Source organism: Salmo trutta, chromosome 1 (assembly GCF_901001165.1).
Source record: "Salmo trutta chromosome 1, fSalTru1.1, whole genome shotgun sequence".
Taxonomy (NCBI): Eukaryota; Metazoa; Chordata; class Actinopteri; order Salmoniformes; family Salmonidae; genus Salmo; species Salmo trutta.
Genome location: NC_042957.1, coordinates 80,955,012 through 80,976,536, shown reverse-complemented (window position 1 = coordinate 80,976,536; position 21,525 = coordinate 80,955,012). Strand labels below are relative to the sequence as shown.

The 21,525-nt window shown below is 45.4% G+C and overlaps 1 protein-coding gene across 1 annotated transcript in view; it reads right to left on the bottom strand.

Moving 5' to 3' along the window:
• The window catches only part of LOC115208725 (serine/threonine-protein kinase SMG1-like), a gene marked incomplete in the record, with an annotated part of 97,587 nt that extends 90,681 nt beyond the window's left edge, over positions 1–6,906 (bottom strand). Inside the window, 2 exon segments of the mRNA XM_029777045.1 lie at positions 4,845–5,032; positions 6,573–6,906. Coding sequence (XP_029632905.1) covers positions 4,845–5,032; positions 6,573–6,649 — 265 coding nt within the window.
• Positions 6,907–21,525: the final 14,619 nt, after the last annotated feature.

Genomic DNA, 21,525 nt, shown 5'->3' with positions numbered 1-21,525 from the left:
GCTTTTGAAACATATGGCCCTCATTTTTCATCAGCAAGAAAGAATCCTTCAAATAAAATAATAACTTACTGTAGCAGTTTAGCACAGATCCATACAGCTATCTGACTAAACTACACTTCCCCCGTTAGCTTACACACAGGTGTTAGGAGCGCAGCAGATGGCTAATTAGCACAGGTGGTCAAACTCGGTCTTCCGTCAGTTTTCCGTAAACAAGCGTTGTAATATGGAGATATGGCCGTGAGGGAAAACTAACCCCAAGTAGTAGTAGTATAGAGATAATAAGGTGCCATTGGGTCCTGGTCTAAAGTAGTGCACTACATAGGGAATAGGGTGCCATTTGAGACTCAGACTTCTCTACCATCTGTGGGGGAACCGGTGTTTTCCTTCTTCCAGATGCCTGGGACAGATTCATCTCTGTAGTGCGTGAGGTCGCTTTCTCTTTCACTTCAACAGAAACATTAAGCCAACGTGAGTCTGAGGACCCAGGAAGGAAAGAGGGAGAGAAGCTGGATGTGTCCTAAAGACACCACTACCAGTTTATTAGTAATTTACACAGAACACACTGGGTGTCTACAGTCCAATGACATGATGACTACAGGTTGACCTCTGGACAATGTGACCATAACAATAGATACACTAATACAAACAGGGCCCTTGTCTAAAGCAGTGCACTATATATCAAATCAAACTTTATTTGTCACATGTCCTGAATACAACAGGTGTAGTAGACCTTACAGTGAAATGCTTACTTACAAGCCCTTAACCAACAGTACAGTTTAGAGGTCGACCGATTAATCGGAATGGCCGATTAATTAGGGCCGATTTCAAGTTTTCATAACAATCCGTATTTTTGGCCGCCGATTTGCCGATTTTTTTTTTTTTTTTATATTTTTTAACTAGGCAAGTCAGTTAAGAACATTCTTATTTTCAATGACGGCCTAGGAACGGTGGGTTAACTGCCTTGTTCAGGGGCAGAACGACAGATTTTTACCTTGTCAGCTTGGGGATTCAATCTTGCAACCTTACGGTTAACTAGTCCAACGCTCTAACCACCTGCTTTACATTGCACTCCACGAGGAGCCTGCCTGTTACGCGAATGCAGTAAGAAGCCAAGGTAAGTTGCAAGCTAGCATTAAACTTATCTTATAAAAAACAATCAATCAATCATAATCACTAGTTAACTACACATGGTTGATGATATTACTAGTTTATCTAGCCTGTCCTGCGTTGCATATAATCGATGCGGTGCGCACTCGCGAAAAAGAACTGTCGTTGCTCCAACGTGTACCTAACCATAATAAACATCAATGTCTTTCTTAAAATCAATATACAAGTATATATTTTTAACCTGCATATTTAGTTAATATTTCCTGCTAACATGAATTTCTTTTAACTAGGGAAAATGTGTCACCTCCAACAGAGTCAGGGTATATGCAGCAGTTTGGGCCGCCTGGCTCGTTGCGAACTGTGTGAATACTATTTCTTCCTAACAAAGACAGCCAACTTCGCCAAAAGGGGGATGATTTAACAAAAGCGCATTTGTGAAAAAAGCACAATCGTTGCACGACTGTACCTAACCATAAACATCAATGCCTTTCTTAAAATCAATACACAGCAGTAAATATTTTTAAACTTGCATATTTAGCTAAAAGAAATCCAGGTTAGCAGGCAATATTAACCAGGTGAAATTGTCATTTCTCTTGCGTTCATTGCACGCAGAGTCAGGGTATATGCAACAGTTTGGGCCGCCTGGCTCGTTGAGAACTAATTTGCCAGAATGTTACGTAATTATGACATACCATTGAAGGTTGTGCAGTGTAACAGGAATATTTAGACTTAGGGATGCCACCCGTTAGATAAAATACGGAACGGTTCCGTATTTCACTGAAAAAATAAACGTTTTGTTTTCGAGACGATAGTTTCCGGATTCGACCATATTAATGACCTAAGGCTCATATTTCTGTGTGTTTATTATAATTAAGTCTATGAAAAGATATTTGATAGAGCAGTCTGACTGAGCGGTGGTAGGCAGCAGCAGGCTCGTAAGCACTCATTCAAACAGCACTTTCGTGCGTTTTGCCAGCAGCCCTTCGCAATTCTTCAAGCATTGCGCTGTTTATGACTTCAAGCCTGTCAACTCCCAAGATTAGGCTGGTGTAACCGATGTGAAATGGCTAGCTAGTTAGCGGGTGCGCGCTAATAGCGTTTCAAACGTCACTCGCTCTGAGACTTGGAGTAGTTGTTCCCCTTGCTATGCATGGGTAACGCTGCTTCGAGGGTGGCTGTTGTCGATGTGTTTCTGGTTCGAGCCCAGGTAGGAGCGAGGAGAGGGACGGAAGCTATACTGTTACACTGGCAATACTAAAGTGCCTATAAGAACATCCAATAGTCAAAGGTATATGAAATACAAATCGTATAGAGAGAAATAGTCCTATAATTCCTATAATAACTACAACCTAAAACTTCTTACCTGGGAATATTGAAGACTCATTTTAAAAGGAACCACCAGCTTTCATATGTTCTCATGTTCTAAGCAAGGCACTTAAACGTTAGCTTTTTTACATGGCACATATTGCACTTTAACTTTCTTCTCCAACACTTTGTTTTTGCATTATTTAAACCAAATTGAACATGTTTCATTATTTATTTGAGGCTAAATTGATAGTATTTATGTATTATATTAAGTTAAAATAAGTGTTAATTCAGTATTGTTGTAATTGTCATTATTAAATGTTTTTTTTATAAAAAATAAATGTAAAAAAATAAAATAAAATCGGCCTTTTTTGGTCCTCCAATAATCGGTATAGGCGGTGAAAAATCATAATCGACCTCTAGTGCAGTTCAAGAAGAGTTATGAAATTATTTAGCAAATAAACGAAAGTAAAAAATAAAAACAAAATAACATAATGAAGCTATATACAGGGGTACCGGTACCGAGTCAGTGTGCGGGGGTACAGGTTAGAGATCATTTGTACATGTAGGTGGGGGTGAAGTGACTATGCATAGATATAGGGAATAGGGTGCCATTGGGCCCTGTTCTAAAGTAGTGCACTATATAGAGAATAGGGTGTAATTTCACACACAGCCGCTGTCAGGTGTGTCAGCATTTACTGCTAACCTGACCCCATAACAACCCAAGCCTGGTCTCATGTACTGCTAACCTGACCCCATAACAACCCAAGCCTGGTCTCATGTACTGCTAACCTGACCCCATAACAACCCAAGCCTGGTCTCATGTACTGCTAACCTGACCCCATAACAACCCAAGCCTGGTCTCATGTACTGCTAACCTGACCCCATAACAACCCAAGCCTGGTCTCATGTACTGCTAACCTGACCCCATAACAACCCAAGCCTGGTCTCATGTACTGCTAACCTGACCCCATAACAACCCAAGCCTGGTCTCAGATCTGTTTGTGCCGTCTTGCCAACTAGCTCCTATGGTCTTTGTCACTTGTTGTCCCTTGGCAAGGCGGCACAAACAGATCCGGAACCAGGCTACTATAATACACAACACCCCTTGCCTAGGTCGGCAGGCCTGGACCAGGCTACTATAATACACAGCACCCCTGCCTAGGTCGGCAGGCCTGAACCAGGCTACTATAATACACAGCACCCCTGCCTAGGTCGGCAGGCCTGAACCAGGCTACTATAATACACAGCACCCCTGCCTAGGTCGGCAGGCCTGAACCAGGCTACTATAATACACAGCACCCCTGCCTAGGTCGGCAGGCCTGAACCAGGCTACTATAATACACAGCACCCCTGCCTAGGTCGGCAGGCCTGAACCAGGCTACTATAATACACAGCACCCCTGCCTAGGTCGGCAGGCCTGAACCAGGCTACTATAATACACAGCACCCCTGCCTAGGTCGGCAGGCCTGAACCAGGCTACTATAATACACAGCACCCCTGCCTAGGTCGGCAGGCCTGAACCAGGCTACTATAATACACAGCACCCCTGCCTAGGTCGGCAGGCCTGAACCAGGCTACTATAATACACAGCACCTCTGCCTAGGTCGGCAGGCCTGAACCAGGCTACTATAATACACAGCACCTCTGCCTAGGTCGGCAGGCCTGTTACGAATCCCCCTTTACTCTTTAGAGCAATGGGTAGCAGGTCTGCCTACAGTGAGACCTGCAAGGGGCGTAACAGTCGTAGCTCACTTAAATCACTACAGTACCAACAACATGTTGCAGACAGGCAGTAGCACCCAACCCCAGCCCACACCCACCCCTCAACATGCTGCAGACAGGCAGTAGCACCCAACCCCAGCCCACACACACCCCAACATGTTGCAGACAGGCAGTAGCACCCAACCCCAGCCCACACCCACCCACCCCCAGCCCACACCCACACCCACCCACATGCTGCAGACAGGCAGTAGCACCCACCCCCAGCCCACACCCACCCCAACATGCTGCAGACAGGCAGTAGCACCCAACCCCAGCCCACACCCACCCCACCCACCCCTCAACATGCTGCAGACAGGCAGTAGCACCCAACCTCAGCCCACACACACCCCAACATGCTGCAGACAGGCAGTAGCACCCAACCCCAGCCCACACACACCCCAACATGCTGCAGACAGGCAGTAGCACCCAACCTCAGCCCACACACACCCCAACATGCTGCAGACAGGCAGTAGCACCCACTCCCAGCCCACACCCACCCCACACCCTAACATGCTGCAGACAGGCAGTAGCACCCAACCCCAGCCCACACACACCCTAACATGCTGCAGACAGGCAGTAGCACCCAACCCCAGCCCACACACACCCCAACATGCTGCAGACAGCCAGCCCACATGCTGCAGACAGAAGACAGTAACAGTAACACACACCCCCTTCGTCCAGTGTGTCTGCGGTGTCTGGGAAGGCATCATTATGTAGGAGAGGTGGGGAGACAGGCCGGTCCGAGGTTGTTACTCCCACTGCTGTTGGGTCGTATACAGCTGCTGCAGCTGGACCCAGGTCTCTGCTGGCGATGCACTTCACACCGTCCTGGCTAGCTGCTGACACGCTGTCGCCTCTGAAGCAGGCGGACAGAGGAACAGACACACAGGGGGGGCAGGACACAAACACACAGTCAGTGAAATCCCCCAGGGAAGACAGTCAGCGCAACTTGTACTTGATCGATGCTAAATGACTGTGGTTCAAAATTCTTATTTACAATGACGGCCTACTGGGGAAGAGTGGGTTAACTGCCTTGTTCAGGGGCAGGAGGACAGATTTTTACCCTGTCAGCTCTGGGATTCGATCCAGCAACCTTGCCACCCCATCATAACTTATATGGACACACTCCCTACAGTTTGACAATCTCACCCCAATCTGGTTTACAAGTCTAGGATTTAACAACTGGATACATGGATGGAGAAATTATTCTAGCTAATTTACAGCTCTGTAGAATAGTTTCTATAAGACTATGAGCATTTGTCTGAACAGAAACGTCAAATGGAGGTCTCAACTGAAGGAACGTTTTAACACCACCTCCCTCTCTTTGATCAAGAACTGATTAACTTGCATAATGTACTTTATTGATGTCCCTGTGCAATTCAAATCACGGAATTCAAACCGCTGACAGCATTGCGAAATCGCTTTCGTTTGCTGGTCAAGGGTGGTACCGCGCAAACTAGTAAAGCTAGCAGGTTAGCAATCAGTTAGCAAGCGTTAAAACCCAGTAGCTAGTTAGTTCTCTTCTGGCTAGTTACTTTTGAGCGATTACTAGGTAGCCAATATCAACTGTCAAGCGGACGTTATCTAGTTAATCATTGTTGACCAGATAACGTTACACAAGACAGCAGGAAAGACAAACGTTGCCCACTGATGGCCAATCGTTCGGTAGCCAGCTAGAAAGACAATGTTGCCACACTATACGTTAGCACAGCATTTGATGTCAAATCAGTTTACTGTTCCGGGTACCGCGTTATCAAAGCACAACCAACCAACGACTGGTACTGTAGCTATCTATTTAACAAGCTCTGGGGACAAAGGTGAAGAAAGTTAGAACCTAGCTAACGAACACTAGCCATAGTTAGCTGCTAGTTAGCTAGTTGGCCAACGTCATATGCTGCCACGATGTGGGCTTTGAGTTAACTAACGTCAGCTAGCCAACTAACGTTAACTAGCTGGCTACCAAGTGAAGGTAACATGTCATCTCAGTGACAATGAATACTGGCTAATAATAGTAATAACTAGCGATAGCTAGTTAACACCACTTCCACTGTTACCGAAATAGCTTCCAATCATTGTCTTCTCTTACCAGGTTAGCTAGTTAGCCATGTATACCTAAACACGAGGAAAGCATAGCAATGCGGCAGGTTGTTTTGAGTCAGAATAAATGCGCAAAGTGTTGGTTAGCCTCGATAGTGTAGTTAGCTAGTTTGGATAACGTTATCAAGCTTGAGCGTTAACTGACTTGTTTGCTGGCTAGCTACTGTTATCAAGCCATTTCCCTAACGTGTGGGAGCCAAAGTGTCTGACTAGCTAGCTAGCTAAATAAAGAAGCTGAGGTTAGGCCCAGCGAATCCCCGTTCTATTTTAGACTGCCTCCCCCGTGGCGCGATACCAACCTGGGCTGCCAATCATTCCAGTTTCGCTGCAGTTTGTGGGCGCTGCTAAGCCGAAACCCAAGGGCTTTACGGCTCATTACCTTTGCGAGAACAGCATGACCTGCTCTCAACGGGATTAAATTCCGTGAACAAGCGTATTTGCTCGCTATCTGTTTATTCTATGTCCATTAATGGACCCGCTACAGCTATCGGTGTGCGTTATGTTTTGTGTCGGGTCGGGTCGGCCTCCTTCCTTTTTTTTCTCCTTTATTTTTGTCTCCCACTCCTTCTTCGATTCTTGATGAAAGAGCCACTGGCCCCTTCTCTTTATAACAGCGCCATCTGCCGGACTTTAGAACGACCAAGAGCTGTGACTGCAACAGGTTTGGTCAAATAACCCAGAGATTTACCTAGCTAACTTCACTGACCCTCAAAAAAACATACAAAAAATATAAACCGATGTTCATGTTCTCTTCTTCTTCTCAATCTCCTCTGCAGCTAGTTGTTTTTTTGCACATCGCTTGGAATATGCGTTGCTAAGCGACAGCATCAGGAGTGGGAGTGAGGAGAGAGCATGCATGCAGCAACAGAGGATGCAAGGTAAAGATGAGCAGAATTCAAAGCATTATGGTGTGTGTAGTAGTGTAGTAGTGTGTAGTTGTAGTTTCTCCATAAAATGTTCATATAGCACACACACACACACACACACACACACACACACACACACACACACACACACACACACACAAACACACACACACACACACACACACACACACACACACACACACACACACACACACACACACACACACACACACACACACACACACACACACACACACAGCTATGCCTTACTATACCAACAATTGATTCCCATTCACACACACATACACATGTGCACACATATTTTTTCTGAAATATGAAACTGTAAATAAGCTGTAACAGCTGACAAATGAACAACAGGGTAGGACAAAACCCCTCCCTCTACTGTAAAGAAGCTGTAACAGCTGACAAATGAACAACAGGGTAGGACAAAACCCCTCCCTCTACTGTAAATAAGCTGTAACAGCTGACAAATGAACAACAGGGTAGGACAAACCCCTCCCTCTACTGTAAATAAGCTGTAACAGCTGACAAATGAACAACAGGGTAGGACAAAACCCCTCCCTCTACTGTAAATAAGCTGTAACAGCTGACAAATGAACAACAGGGTAGGACAAAACCCCTCCCTCTACTGTAAATAAGCTGTAACAGCTGACAAATGAACAACAGGGTAGGACAAAACCCCTCCCTCTACTGTAAATAAGCTGTAACAGCTGACAAATGAACAACAGGGTAGGACAAAAACCCCTCCCTCTACTGTAAATAAGCTGTAACAGCTGACAAATGAACAACAGGGTAGGACAAAACCCCTCCCTCTACTGTAAATAAGCTGTAACAGCTGACAAATGAACAACAAGGTAGGACAAAAACCCCTCCCTCTACTGTAAAGAAGCTGTAACAGCTGACAAATGAACAACAGGGTAGGACAAAAACCCCTCCCTCTACTGTAAAGAAGCTGTAACAGCTGACAAATGAACAACAGGGTAGGACAAAAACCCCTCCCTCTACTGTAAATAAGCTGTAACAGCTGACAAATGAACAACAGGGTAGGACAAAAACCACTCCCTCTACTGTACATAAGCTGTAACAGCTGACAAATGATCCACAGGGTAGGACAAAACCCCTCCCTCTACTGTAAATAAGCTGTAACAGCTGACAAATGAACCCCAGGGTAGGACAAAACCCTCCCTCTACTGTAGAGAAGCTACATTCTTGTCTCTTCTGTAGATGTTATAACCATGCCTGGATGCCTGTAGGATGCCTGTAGCCTCCAACCTCTCTCATCCTATTGGAGAGTGGCTCCACACACCCGTGAAGACTGCCTGGGTCCTAAATGAATAGCGGCCAGGCAGTCTTCATGGGTGTATGGAGCCACAATCCAATTGGATGAGAGAGGTTGGAGGCTACAGAGAGCAGGGGACACATTAGTTAATGAATAGATCATTAGTGCACATCGTAGCAAAATGTTTTGGCAACTGAAAGTCTTATTGCAACAAAAACAAGAGTTTCTTATTGGACAGATTCAGGTAGGTGGTCCCTCCCCTTTTCTGTCCGTTTTGGTGTCGAGTCAACACGAGCCTGACGATGATGTGCTATCACAGTACCCCACAAGATGGCAGCATAGAGCAGAGGTGGAGTTTGAACAAAGCATATACAAATAACAAATAATGTATTCAAACCCACATATTCAAACTTCTGCAACTCATTACATTGGAATAGAGGAGAGCTTTGCAGGCTCATGTTCATCTGCAATATCTCTCTCTTTCACACTCGCTCTCTCTCTCTCTCTCTTTCAATATCTCTTCTTTCTCGTCTCTCAGAATGTAATAACAGATGATTGGTCATGCAGCTCTCCTCACTATATAATAACAGATGATTGGTCATACAGCTCTCCTCACTATATAATAACAGATGATTGGTCATACAGCTCTCCTCACTATATAATAACAGATGATTGGCCATGCAGCTCTCCTCACTATATAATAACAGATGATTGGCCATACAGCTCTCCTCACTATATAATAACAGATGATTGGTCATACAGCTCTCCTCACTATATAATAACAGATGATTGGTCATACAGCTCTCCTCACTATATAATAACAGATGATTGGTCATATAGCTCTCCTCACTATATAATAACAGATGATTGGTCATACAGCTCTCCTCACTATATAATAACAGATGATTGGTCATACAGCTATCCTCACTATATAATAACAGATGATTGGTCATACAGCTCTCCTCACTATATAATAACAGATGATTGGTCATACAGCTCTCCTCACTATATAATAACAGATGATTGGCCATGCAGCTCTCCTCACTATATAATAACAGATGATTGGCCATACAGCTCTCCTCACTATATAATAACAGATGATTGGTCATACAGCTCTCCTCACTATATAATAACAGATGATTGGTCATACAGCTCTCCTCACTATATAATAACAGATGATTGGTCATACAGCTCTCCTCACTATATAATAACAGATGATTGGTCATACAGCTCTCCTCACTATATAATAACAGATGATTGGTCATGCAGCTCTCCTCACTATATAATAACAGATGATTGGTCATACAGCTCTCCTCACTATATAATAACAGATGATTGGTCATACAGCTCTCCTCACTATATAATAACAGATGATTGGTCATACAGCTCTCCTCACTATATAATAACAGATGATTGGTCATACAGCTCTCCTCACTATATAATAACAGATGATTGGTCATACAGCTCTCCTCACTATATAATAACAGATGATTGGTCATACAGCTCTCCTCACTATATAATAACAGATGATTGGTCATACAGCTCTCCTCACTATATAATAACAGATGATTGGTCATACAGCTCTCCTCACTATATAATAACAGATGATTGGTCATACAGCTCTCCTCACTATATAATAACAGATGATTGGTCATACAGCTATCCTCACTATATAATAACAGATGATTGGTCATACAGCTCTCCTCACTATATAATAACAGATGATTGGTCATACAGCTCTCCTCACTATGTAATAACAGATGATTGGCCATACAGCTCTCCTCACTATGTAATAACAGATGATTGGTCATACAGCTCTCCTCACTATATAATAACAGATGATTGGTCATACAGCTCTCCTCACTATATAATAACAGATGATTGGTCATACAGCTCTCCTCACTATATAATAAGAAAATGATGAGTTTGTTTAACTGTCCACCCTCTTGCTCTCTCTCTCTCTCTCTCTCTCTCTTTCAGCTGTCCTTGTGCGTGTCTCCACCCCCTCCAGGTGTCGCCCATCTTCCCCACTTATCCTGTGTGTATTTATACCGGTGTTTTCTATCTGTGCCAGTTTGTCTTGTTTGTTCAAGTCAACCAGCAGTTTGTCTCAGTTCCTTTTTTCCCCGTCTCTTTTTTTCTCGCCCTCCTGGTTTTTGACCCTTGACTGTCCTGACCCTGTATCCGCCCGCCTGACCACTCTGCCTGACCCTGAGCCTGCCTGTCGTCCTGTACCTTCACGAGGAGTTGCTTCGCGGTCTGATGGAAGAGCTCCAGGCCGTGGCCGTATGTCACGACCTTGCCTTGGACGCAATGCGGGAGCAATTCCGTGGGTTGCCTACTAGGCAGCCTACCACGATGGTAATCTCCCAGCCCCTCAGTAACGCGGCTGGTAGCGGCGCCATCATCCCGGTTTCCCGGGAACCCCGCTTACCTCCCCCGGAGCGCTACGATGGAGATTCCAGAACCTGCCGGGTCTTTCTCTTCCAGTACTCCCTCGTTTTTGAGCTGCAGCCTTCTTCGTTCCCCTCGGACCGCTCGACGGTAGCGTACATTATTACGCTGATGTCCGGGAGAGCACTCGCCTGCGCCACGGCGGTGTGTGAGGAACAATCCGCCGTCTGCCTCAGTCTGGAGGTATTTGTGGCAGAGGTGAGAAAAGTTTTCGAGCCTCCAGTGTCCGGGAGAGAGGCTGCCCGGAAGTTACTCCACCTTCTGCAGGACACCCTCAGTGTGATAGACTATGCAATGAAGTTCCGCACGCTAGCAGCGGAGGGTCCCTGAAACCAGGAAGTGCTGTTCGACATGTTCCTGCATGGATTATCTGAGGAGGTAAAGGATGAGCTGGCAGCCCAAGAACTGCAGACGGATCTCAACTCACTCGTCACTTTAACCATCCGGATCAATGGTCGGCTACCGGAATGTAGGAGGGAGAAGAGGTCCGATTGCGGTCCCAATCGCTCACTTAGGGATCCCACCTAGCATCTGATGAACTGATGAGCCGATGCAGCTCGGCAGGGCTAGGCTGTCTCCAGCCGAACGCGTACACAGACTTGAGACCCAGAGTTGTCTGTATTGCGACACTGCCGGTCATTTTGTGTCCACCTGTCCCTTCAAGAGACCTAGCTCATTCGTTGGAGTGAGTACACTGCTGGGTCTTAAAGATAATGGTTATTCTCCCCTTACTCGCCCCCTCTCCATGCCACCCTGCTGTGGGGCAACCAGTCCAAGTCTCTCCAGGTACTTATCGACTCGGGTGCTGATGTGAGTCTCCTGGACGTTACTCTGGCGCACGAGCTGGCCATCCCCACTCAACCCCTCTCCATTCCCATGGGTCTCCAATCCCTCCATTAACTAGACTACTGGTGCCATCGTGGGCTGGAGCCTGTCCTGCCACACTAATTGCCTGAAGTCAGCCCTGCCCACACCTGAATGTCTTCCTGGGGGCTTGGAGATTGCCCCGGACCTTCCGCCAGCTCTGCAGAGTACCAGGACCTCTGGGAGGGGTTCAGTAAGGCCCGGGTCACTTCTCTTCTGCAGCACCGACCGGTATCCAAGAAGGTCAAGCCTGAGGCGCTGGCACGCCGCTATAGTGCCGTGGCCACACAACCTCGGAAGCCGAGACCTTCATCCCCCGCTCCAAGATCATTAGCCCCTCTGCTGTTTGTCCTCTGTTGCCCCGTACCCTCCGTAATTTTCCTACCTTTTCTGTGTCTAGTGACAAAACCATGTCTGACTGCCCTTTGTCTTCTGTTTCTAGGCCCATCCCTCCCCCGTGTCATCGATGGCCAGCCAGCGTACACGGTGAGACGCCTCCTGAGGGTTTGACCACGGGTTAGGGGTTTCCAGTTCCTGGTTAACTGGGAGGGTTATGGCCTGGAGGAGAGGTGCTGGGGTTCCCGCAAAAGACATCCTGGACCCGGCCCTCATCGCCGACTTTCACCGCCGGCACCCCAGTCAATCAGGTATCCGCCCAGGTGGAACGCCAGGTGATGGCCCTGGGAAGGGGGGGGGGGGGGGGTACTGTCATGCCCTGATCTGTTTCACCTGTCTCTGTGTCTGTCTCCACCCTCTCCAGGTGTCACCCATCTTCCCCACTTATCCTCTGGATATTTATACCGGTGTTTTCTGTCTGTGTCAGTTCGTCTTGTTTGTTCAAGTCAACCAGCGTTTTGTCTCAGCTCCTGTTTTTCCCCAGTCTCTCTTTTTCTCGTCCTCCTGGTTCTTTGACCCTTGACTGTCCTGACCCTGTACCCGCCTGCCTGACCCTGAGCCTGCCTGCCGTCCTGTACCTTGACCTTTACTCTGGATTATCGACCCTGCCTGCCTCGACCTGTCGTTTGCCTGCCCCTGTTGTTACTATAAACATTGTTACTTCACATAGTCTGCACTTGAGTTTTAACTTGATTCCTGATATAAACATTAAACACCAAAGGAATAAAGACATTTCAAATGTCATATTATGTGCAAATAGTTAAAGTACAAAAGGAAATAAATAAACATAAATATGGGTTTGTATTTACAATGGTGTTTGTTCTTCACTGGTTGCCCGTTTCTTGTGGCAACAGGTCACAAATGTTGCTGCTGTGATGGCACACTGTGGTATTTCACCCAATAAATATGGGATTCTGTCACGTCCTGACCCTTGGAAGAGGTCATTTTCCATAGTAGAGTGGTCAGGGCGTGACAGGTGGTTGTTTTGGGTTTTCTGGTTATATGTGGTCTTTTTCTAGATTTCTATTTCTATGTTTTGTTTTCTATGTTTTGGCCTGGTATGGTTTCCAATCAGAGTGTCACAGTATCCACAGAAAATGGTGCCCCTCCTCGGCCGGGCGGCGCTCGGCGGTCGTCGTCGCCGGTCTACTAGCTGCCGCCGATCTGTGTTTCTGTGTTCATTGTGTTTTGTCTGTCTAGGTCCGCACCTGTTTTCGTTTCTGTCATTAGTGGGGGGGGGGGGGGTATTTAGTTTGTTCCTTTGGGGTTGTGTGTTGTGCGGGATTGTTTGTTTGTCAGCAGGCAGTGGGGTTGTACGTTGTGTTTTTGCTCCAGCGTTTTTATATTCGGAGTATTGATTCTAGCCGGGCCCTCGCCCCGTGCGTATTTTTCCCTCTTCATTGGATTACCTGTTTTCCCTTTTGGGGTTTTGTGCGATCCCTGTGCTTTTGATACACCTAGTGTGTTGGGTGTCAATAAACTTCGGCCTTCCGAACAATCGTATCCTGCATTTGACTCTGCTCCTTCCTCCTGCCCTAAATATCCGTGACACAGAGGCAGGTGTCTATCGTTGTCTCTGATTGGAAGCCATACTTAGGCAGCCTGTTTTTCCTTTGGGGTTTGTGGGTAGTTGTTTTCCGTTTAATTGTTCATGTACCTGACGGAACTGTTGGCTGTCGTTTTGTTATTTTTGTTTCAGTGTCGTCATTAAAAGAAATATGAGCACTTTACACGCTGCGCCTTGGTCTACTCATGTTGACGCCTGTGACAGATTCTATCAAAATTGGGTTTGTTTTTGAACTCTTTCTGGGTCTGTGTAATCTGAGAGAAATGTGTTTCTAATATATGGTCATACATTTGGCAGGAGGTTAGGAAGTACAGCTCAGTTTCCACCTCATTTTGTGGGCAGTGTGCACATAGCCTGTCTTCTCTTGAGAGCCAAGTCTGCCTACTGCGGCCTTTCTCAATAGCAAGGCTATGCTCACTGAGTCTGTACATAGTCAAAGCTTTCCTTAAGTTTGGGTCAGTCACAGTGATCAGGTATTCTGCCGCTGTGTTCTCTCTGTTTAGGGCCAAATAACATTCCAGTTTGCTCAGTTTCTTTGTAAATTTTTTCCTATGTGTAAAATCATTATATTTTTGTTTTCTCATGATTTGGTTGGGTCTAATTGTGTTGCTGTCCTGGGGCTCTGTGGGGTCTGTTTGTGTTTGTGAACAGAGCCCCAGGACCAGCATGCTTAGGGGACCCTTCTCCAGGTTGCTACGGGACTCTTCTCCAGGTTGCTACGGGACTCTTCTCCAGGCTGCTACGGGACTCTTCTCCAGGCTGCTACGGGACTCTTCTCCAGGTTGCTACGGGACTCTTCTCCAGGTTGCTACGGGACTCTTCTCCAGGTTGCTACGGGACTCTTCTCCAGGCTGCTACGGGACTCTTCTCCAGGCTGCTACGGGACTCTTCTCCAGGTTGCTACGGGACTCTTCTCCAGGTTGCTACGGGACTCTTCTCCAGGTTGCTACGGGACTCTTCTCCAGGTTGCTACGGGACTATTCTGCCTGGCTCCTAATCATTAGTGGATATAGTAGCAAAATGTTTTGCAACAAAAAACATGTTTCTTATTGGACAGATTCAGCTAGGTAGTCCCTGCCCCTTTCTGTCTGTTTTGGTGTCTAGTCAGTTTTGACAAATTATTTCCAATGTGTAAAGTAATTATCTTTTTGTTTTCTCATGATTTGGTTGGTCTAATTGTGTTGCTGTCCTGGGGCTGTGTGGGGTCTGTTTGTGTTTGTGAACTGAGCCCCAGGACCAGCTTGCTTAGGGGACTCTTCTCCAGGTTCATCTCTCTCTAGGTGATGGCTTTGTTATGGAAGGTTTGGGAATCGCTTTCTTGGTGATTGTAGAATTTAACGTTTATTTTCTGGATTTTGATCATTAGCGGGTATCGGCCTAATTCTGCTCTGCATGCATTACTTGGTGTTTTACGTTGTACACAAATGATGTTGTTGCAAAATTCTGCCTGCAGCGTCGCAATTTGGTGTTTGTCCCATTTTGTGAAATATTTTTTTATTTTTTACCCCTTTTTCTCCCCAATTTCCTGGTATCCATTTGGTAGTGTCTACTGTCTTGTCTCATCGCTGCAACTCCCGTACGGACTCGGGAGAGGCTAAGGTCGAGAGCCATGCGTCCTCCAAAACACAACCCAACCAAGCCGCACTGCTTCTTGACACAACGCACATCCAACCCGGAAGCCAGCCGCACCAACGTGTCGGAGGAAACATCAGCGTGCACTGCGCCCGGCCCGCCACAGGAGTCGCTAGTGCGCGATGAGACAAGGATATCCCTGCCGGCCAAACCCTCCCTAACACGGACGACGCTGGGCCAATTGTGCGCCGCCCCATTGGCCTCCCGGTCGCGGCCAGCTGCGGCAGAGCCTGGGCTCGTACCCAGAATCCCTGGTGGCACTGCGATGCAGTGCGCCACCCGGGAGGCCCATTTTGTGAATTCTTGGTTGGTGAGCGGACCCCAGACCTCACAATCATAAAGGGCAATGGGTCCTATAACTGATTCCAGTATTTTTAGCCAGATCCTAATTGGTATGTAGAATTTTATGTTCCTTTTGATGGCATAGAAGGTCCTTCTTGCGTTGTCTCTCAGATCGTTCACAGCTTTGTGGAAGTTACCTGTGGCGCTGATGTTTAGGCCGAGGTATGTACAGTTGTTTATGTGCTCTAGGGCAACGGTGTCTAGATGGAATCTGTATTTGTGGTCCTGGCAACTGGACCTTTTTTGGAAACCCATTATTTTTGTCCTACAGAGATTTACTGTCAGGGCCCAGGTCTGACAGAATCTGTGCAGAAGATCTAGGTGCTGCTGTAGGCCCCCCCCCCCCTCTCCACACTAACTTTCCTTGGCTTCCACTTTGCACTCACACGTCATGTTGCCAGGAAACAGCACAGTACAATAAACAGTGTCCAAGTCAAGGGGTTTCTCTCTGACAGTGAAGGGCAGGGCGGAGATGACAGCTGATGACTAAAGAGGGGGAACACTGGTTATAACTGTCTGGACATGGTAGAGAGGACAGAAGTTATAACTGTCTGTACATGGTAGAGAGGACAGAAGTTATAACTGTCTGGACATGGTAGAGAGGACAGAAGTTATAACTGTCTGGACATGGTAGAGAGGACAGAAGTTATAACTGTCTGGACATGGTAGAGAGGACAGAAGTTATAACTGTCTGGACATGGTAGAGAGGACAGAAGTTATAACTGTCTGGACATGGTAGAGAGGACAGAAGTTATAACTGTCTGGACATGGTAGAGAGGACAGAAGTTATAACTGTCTGGACATGGTAGAGAGGACAGAAGTTATAACTGTCTGGACATGGTAGAGAGGACAGAAGTTATAACTGTCTACATGGTAGAGAGGACAGAAGTTATAACTGTCTACATGGTAGAGAGGACAGAAGTTATAACTGTCTGTACATGGTAGAGAGGACAGAAGTTATAACTGTCTGTACATGGTAGAGAGGACAGAAGTTATAACTGTCTGGACATGGTAGAGAGGACAGAAGTTATAACTGTCTGGACATGGTAGAGAGGACAGAAGTTATAACTGTCTGGACATGGTAGAGAGGACAGAAGTTATAACTGTCTGGACATGGTAGAGAGGACAGAAGTTATAACTGTCTACATGGTAGAGAGGACAGAAGTTATAACTGTCTACATGGTAGAGAGGACAGAAGTTATAACTGTCTGTACATGGTAGAGAGGACAGAAGTTATAACTGTCTGGACATGGTAGAGAGGACAGAAGTTATAACTGTCTGTACATGGTAGAGAGGACAGAAGTTATAACTGTCTGGACATGGTAGAGAGGACAGAAGTTATAACTGTCTGGACATGGTAGAGAGGACAGAAGTTATAACTGTCTGGACATGGTAGAGAGGACAGAAGTTATAACTGTCTGTACATGGTAGAGAGGACAGAAGTTATAACTGTCTGGACATGGTAGAGAGGACAGAAGTTATAACTGTCTGGACATGGTAGAGAGGACAGAAGTTATAACTGTCTGGACATGGTAGAGAGGACAGAAGTTATCACTGTCTGGACATGGTAGAGAGGACAGAAGTTATAACTGTCTAGACATGGTAGAGAGGACAGAAGTTATAACTGTCTACATGGTAGAGAGGACAGAAGTTATAACTGTCTACATGGTAGAGAGGACAGAAGTTATAACTGTCTGTACATGGTAGAGAGGACAGAAGTTATAACTGTCTGTACATGGTAGAGAGGACAGAAGTTATAACTGTCTGGACATGGTAGAGAGGACAGAAGTTATAACTGTCTGGACATGGTAGAGAGGACAGAAGTTATAACTGTCTGGACATGGTAGAGAGGACAGAAGTTATAACTGTCTGGACATGGTAGAGAGGACAGAAGTTATAACTGTCTACATGGTAGAGAGGACAGAAGTTATAACTGTCTACATGGTAGAGAGGACAGAAGTTATAACTGTCTGTACATGGTAGAGAGGACAGAAGTTATAACTGTCTGGACATGGTAGAGAGGACAGAAGTTATAACTGTCTGGACATGGTAGAGAGGACAGAAGTTATAACTGTCTGTACATGGTAGAGAGGACAGAAGTTATAACTGTCTGGACATGGTAGAGAGGACAGAAGTTATAACTGTCTGGACATGGTAGAGAGGACAGAAGTTATAACTGTCTGGACATGGTAGAGAGGACAGAAGTTATAACTGTCTGTACATGGTAGAGAGGACAGAAGTTATAACTGTCTGGACATGGTAGAGAGGACAGAAGTTATAACTGTCTGGACATGGTAGAGAGGACAGAAGTTATAACTGTCTGGACATGGTAGAGAGGACAGAAGTTATAACTGTCTGTACATGGTAGAGAGGACAGAAGTTATAACTGTCTGGACATGGTAGAGAGGACAGAAGTTATAACTGTCTGGACATGGTAGAGAGGACAGAAGTTCGAACTGTCTGTACATGGTAGAGAGGACAGAAGTTATAACTGTCTGTACATGGTAGAGAGGACAGAAGTTATAACTGTCTGGACATGGTAGAGAGGACAGAAGTTATAACTGTCTGGACATGGTAGAGAGGACAGAAGTTATAACTGTCTGTACATGGTAGAGAGGACAGAAGTTATCACTGTCTGGACATGGTAGAGAGGACAGAAGTTATCACTGTCTGGACATGGTAGAGAGGACAGAAGTTATCACTGTCTGGACATGGTAGAGAGGACAGAAGTTATAACTGTCTGTACATGGTAGAGAGGACAGAAGTTATAACTGTCTACATGGTAGAGAGGACAGAAGTTATAACTGTCTGTACATGGTAGAGAGGACAGAAGTTATAACTGTCTGTACATGGTAGAGAGGACAGAAGTTATAACTGTCTGGACATGGTAGAGAGGACAGAAGTTATAACTGTCTACATGGTAGAGAGGACAGAAGTTATAACTGTCTGTACATGGTAGAGAGGACAGAAGTTATAACTGTCTGGACATGGTAGAGAGGACAGAAGTTATAACTGTCTGTACATGGTAGAGAGGACAGAAGTTATAACTGTCTACATGGTAGAGAGGACAGAAGTTATCACTGTCTGGACATGGTAGAGAGGACAGAAGTTATCACTGTCTGGACATGGTAGAGAGGACAGAAGTTATAACTGTCTGGACATGGTAGAGAGGACAGAAGTTATAACTGTCTACATGGTAGAGAGGACAGAAGTTATAACTGTCTAGACATGGTAGAGAGGACAGAGGTTATAACTGTCTGGACATGGTAGAGAGGACAGAAGTTATAACTGTCTACATGGTAGAGAGGACAGAAGTTATAACTGTCTGTACATGGTAGAGAGGACAGAAGTTATAACTGTCTGGACATGGTAGAGAGGACAGAAGTTATAACTGTCTGGACATGGTAGAGAGGACAGAAGTTATAACTGTCTACATGGTAGAGAGGACAGAAGTTATAACTGTCTACATGGTAGAGAGGACAGAAGTTATAACTGTCTGGACATGGTAGAGAGGACAGAAGTTATAACTGTCTGGACATGGTAGAGAGGACAGAAGTTATAACTGTCTACATGGTAGAGAGGACAGAAGTTATAACTGTCTACATGGTAGAGAGGACAGAAGTTATAACTGTCTGTACATGGTAGAGAGGACAGAAGTTATAACTGTCTGGACATGGTAGAGAGGACAGAAGTTATAACTGTCTGGACATGGTAGAGAGGACAGAAGTTATAACTGTCTGTACATGGTAGAGAGGACAGAAGTTATAACTGTCTGGACATGGTAGAGAGGACAGAAGTTATAACTGTCTGGACATGGTAGAGAGGACAGAAGTTATAACTGTCTGGACATGGTAGAGAGGACAGAAGTTATAACTGTCTGTACATGGTAGAGAGGACAGAAGTTATAACTGTCTGGACATGGTAGAGAGGACAGAAGTTATAACTGTCTGGACATGGTAGAGAGGACAGAAGTTATAACTGTCTGGACATGGTAGAGAGGACAGAAGTTATAACTGTCTGGACATGGTAGAGAGGACAGAAGTTATAACTGTCTGGACATGGTAGAGAGGACAGAAGTTATAACTGTCTACATGGTAGAGAGGACAGAAGTTATAACTGTCTACATGGTAGAGAGGACAGAAGTTATAACTGTCTGTACATGGTAGAGAGGACAGAAGTTATAACTGTCTGTACATGGTAGAGAGGACAGAAGTTATAACTGTCTGGACATGGTAGAGAGGACAGAAGTTATAACTGTCTGTACATGGTAGAGAGGACAGAAGTTATAACTGTCTGGACATGGTAGAGAGGACAGAAGTTATAACTGTCTGGACATGGTAGAGAGGACAGAAGTTATAACTGTCTACATGGTAGAGAGGACAGAAGTTATAACTGTCTACATGGTAGAGAGGACAGAAGTTATAACTGTCTGTACATGGTAGAGAGGACAGAAGTTATAACTGTCTGGACATGGTAGAGAGGACAGAAGTTATAACTGTCTGGACATGGTAGAGAGGACAGAAGTTATAACTGTCTGTACATGGTAGAGAGGACAGAAGTTATAACTGTCTGGACATGGTAGAGAGGACAGAAGTTATAACTGTCTGGACATGGTAGAGAGGACAGAAGTTATAACTGTCTGGACATGGTAGAGAGGACAGAAGTTATAACTGTCTGTACATGGTAGAGAGGACAGAAGTTATAACTGTCTGGACATGGTAGAGAGGACAGAAGTTATAACTGTCTGGACATGGTAGAGAGGACAGAAGTTATAACTGTCTGGACATGGTAGAGAGGACAGAAGTTATAACTGTCTGTACATGGTAGAGAGGACAGAAGTTATAACTGTCTGGACATGGTAGAGAGGACAGAAGTTATAACTGTCTGTACATGGTAGAGAGGACAGAAGTTATAACTGTCTGTACATGGTAGAGAGGACAGAAGTTATAACTGTCTGTACATGGTAGAGAGGACAGAAGTTATAACTGTCTGGACATGGTAGAGAGGACAGAAGTTATAACTGTCTGGACATGGTAGAGAGGACAGAAGTTATAACTGTCTGTACATGGTAGAGAGGACAGAAGTTATCACTGTCTGGACATGGTAGAGAGGACAGAAGTTATCACTGTCTGGACATGGTAGAGAGGACAGAAGTTATCACTGTCTGGACATGGTAGAGAGGACAGAAGTTATAACTGTCTGTACATGGTAGAGAGGACAGAAGTTATAACTGTCTACATGGTAGAGAGGACAGAAGTTATAACTGTCTGTACATGGTAGAGAGGACAGAAGTTATAACTGTCTGGACATGGTAGAGAGGACAGAAGTTATAACTGTCTGGACATGGTAGAGAGGACAGAAGTTATAACTGTCTACATGGTAGAGAGGACAGAAGTTATAACTGTCTGTACATGGTAGAGAGGACAGAAGTTATAACTGTCTGGACATGGTAGAGAGGACAGAAGTTATAACTGTCTGTACATGGTAGAGAGGACAGAAGTTATAACTGTCTACATGGTAGAGAGGACAGAAGTTATCACTGTCTGGACATGGTAGAGAGGACAGAAGTTATCACTGTCTGGACATGGTAGAGAGGACAGAAGTTATAACTGTCTGGACATGGTAGAGAGGACAGAAGTTATAACTGTCTACATGGTAGAGAGGACAGAAGTTATAACTGTCTAGACATGGTAGAGAGGACAGAGGTTATAACTGTCTGGACATGGTAGAGAGGACAGAAGTTATAACTGTCTACATGGTAGAGAGGACAGAAGTTATAACTGTCTGTACATGGTAGAGAGGACAGAAGTTATAACTGTCTGGACATGGTA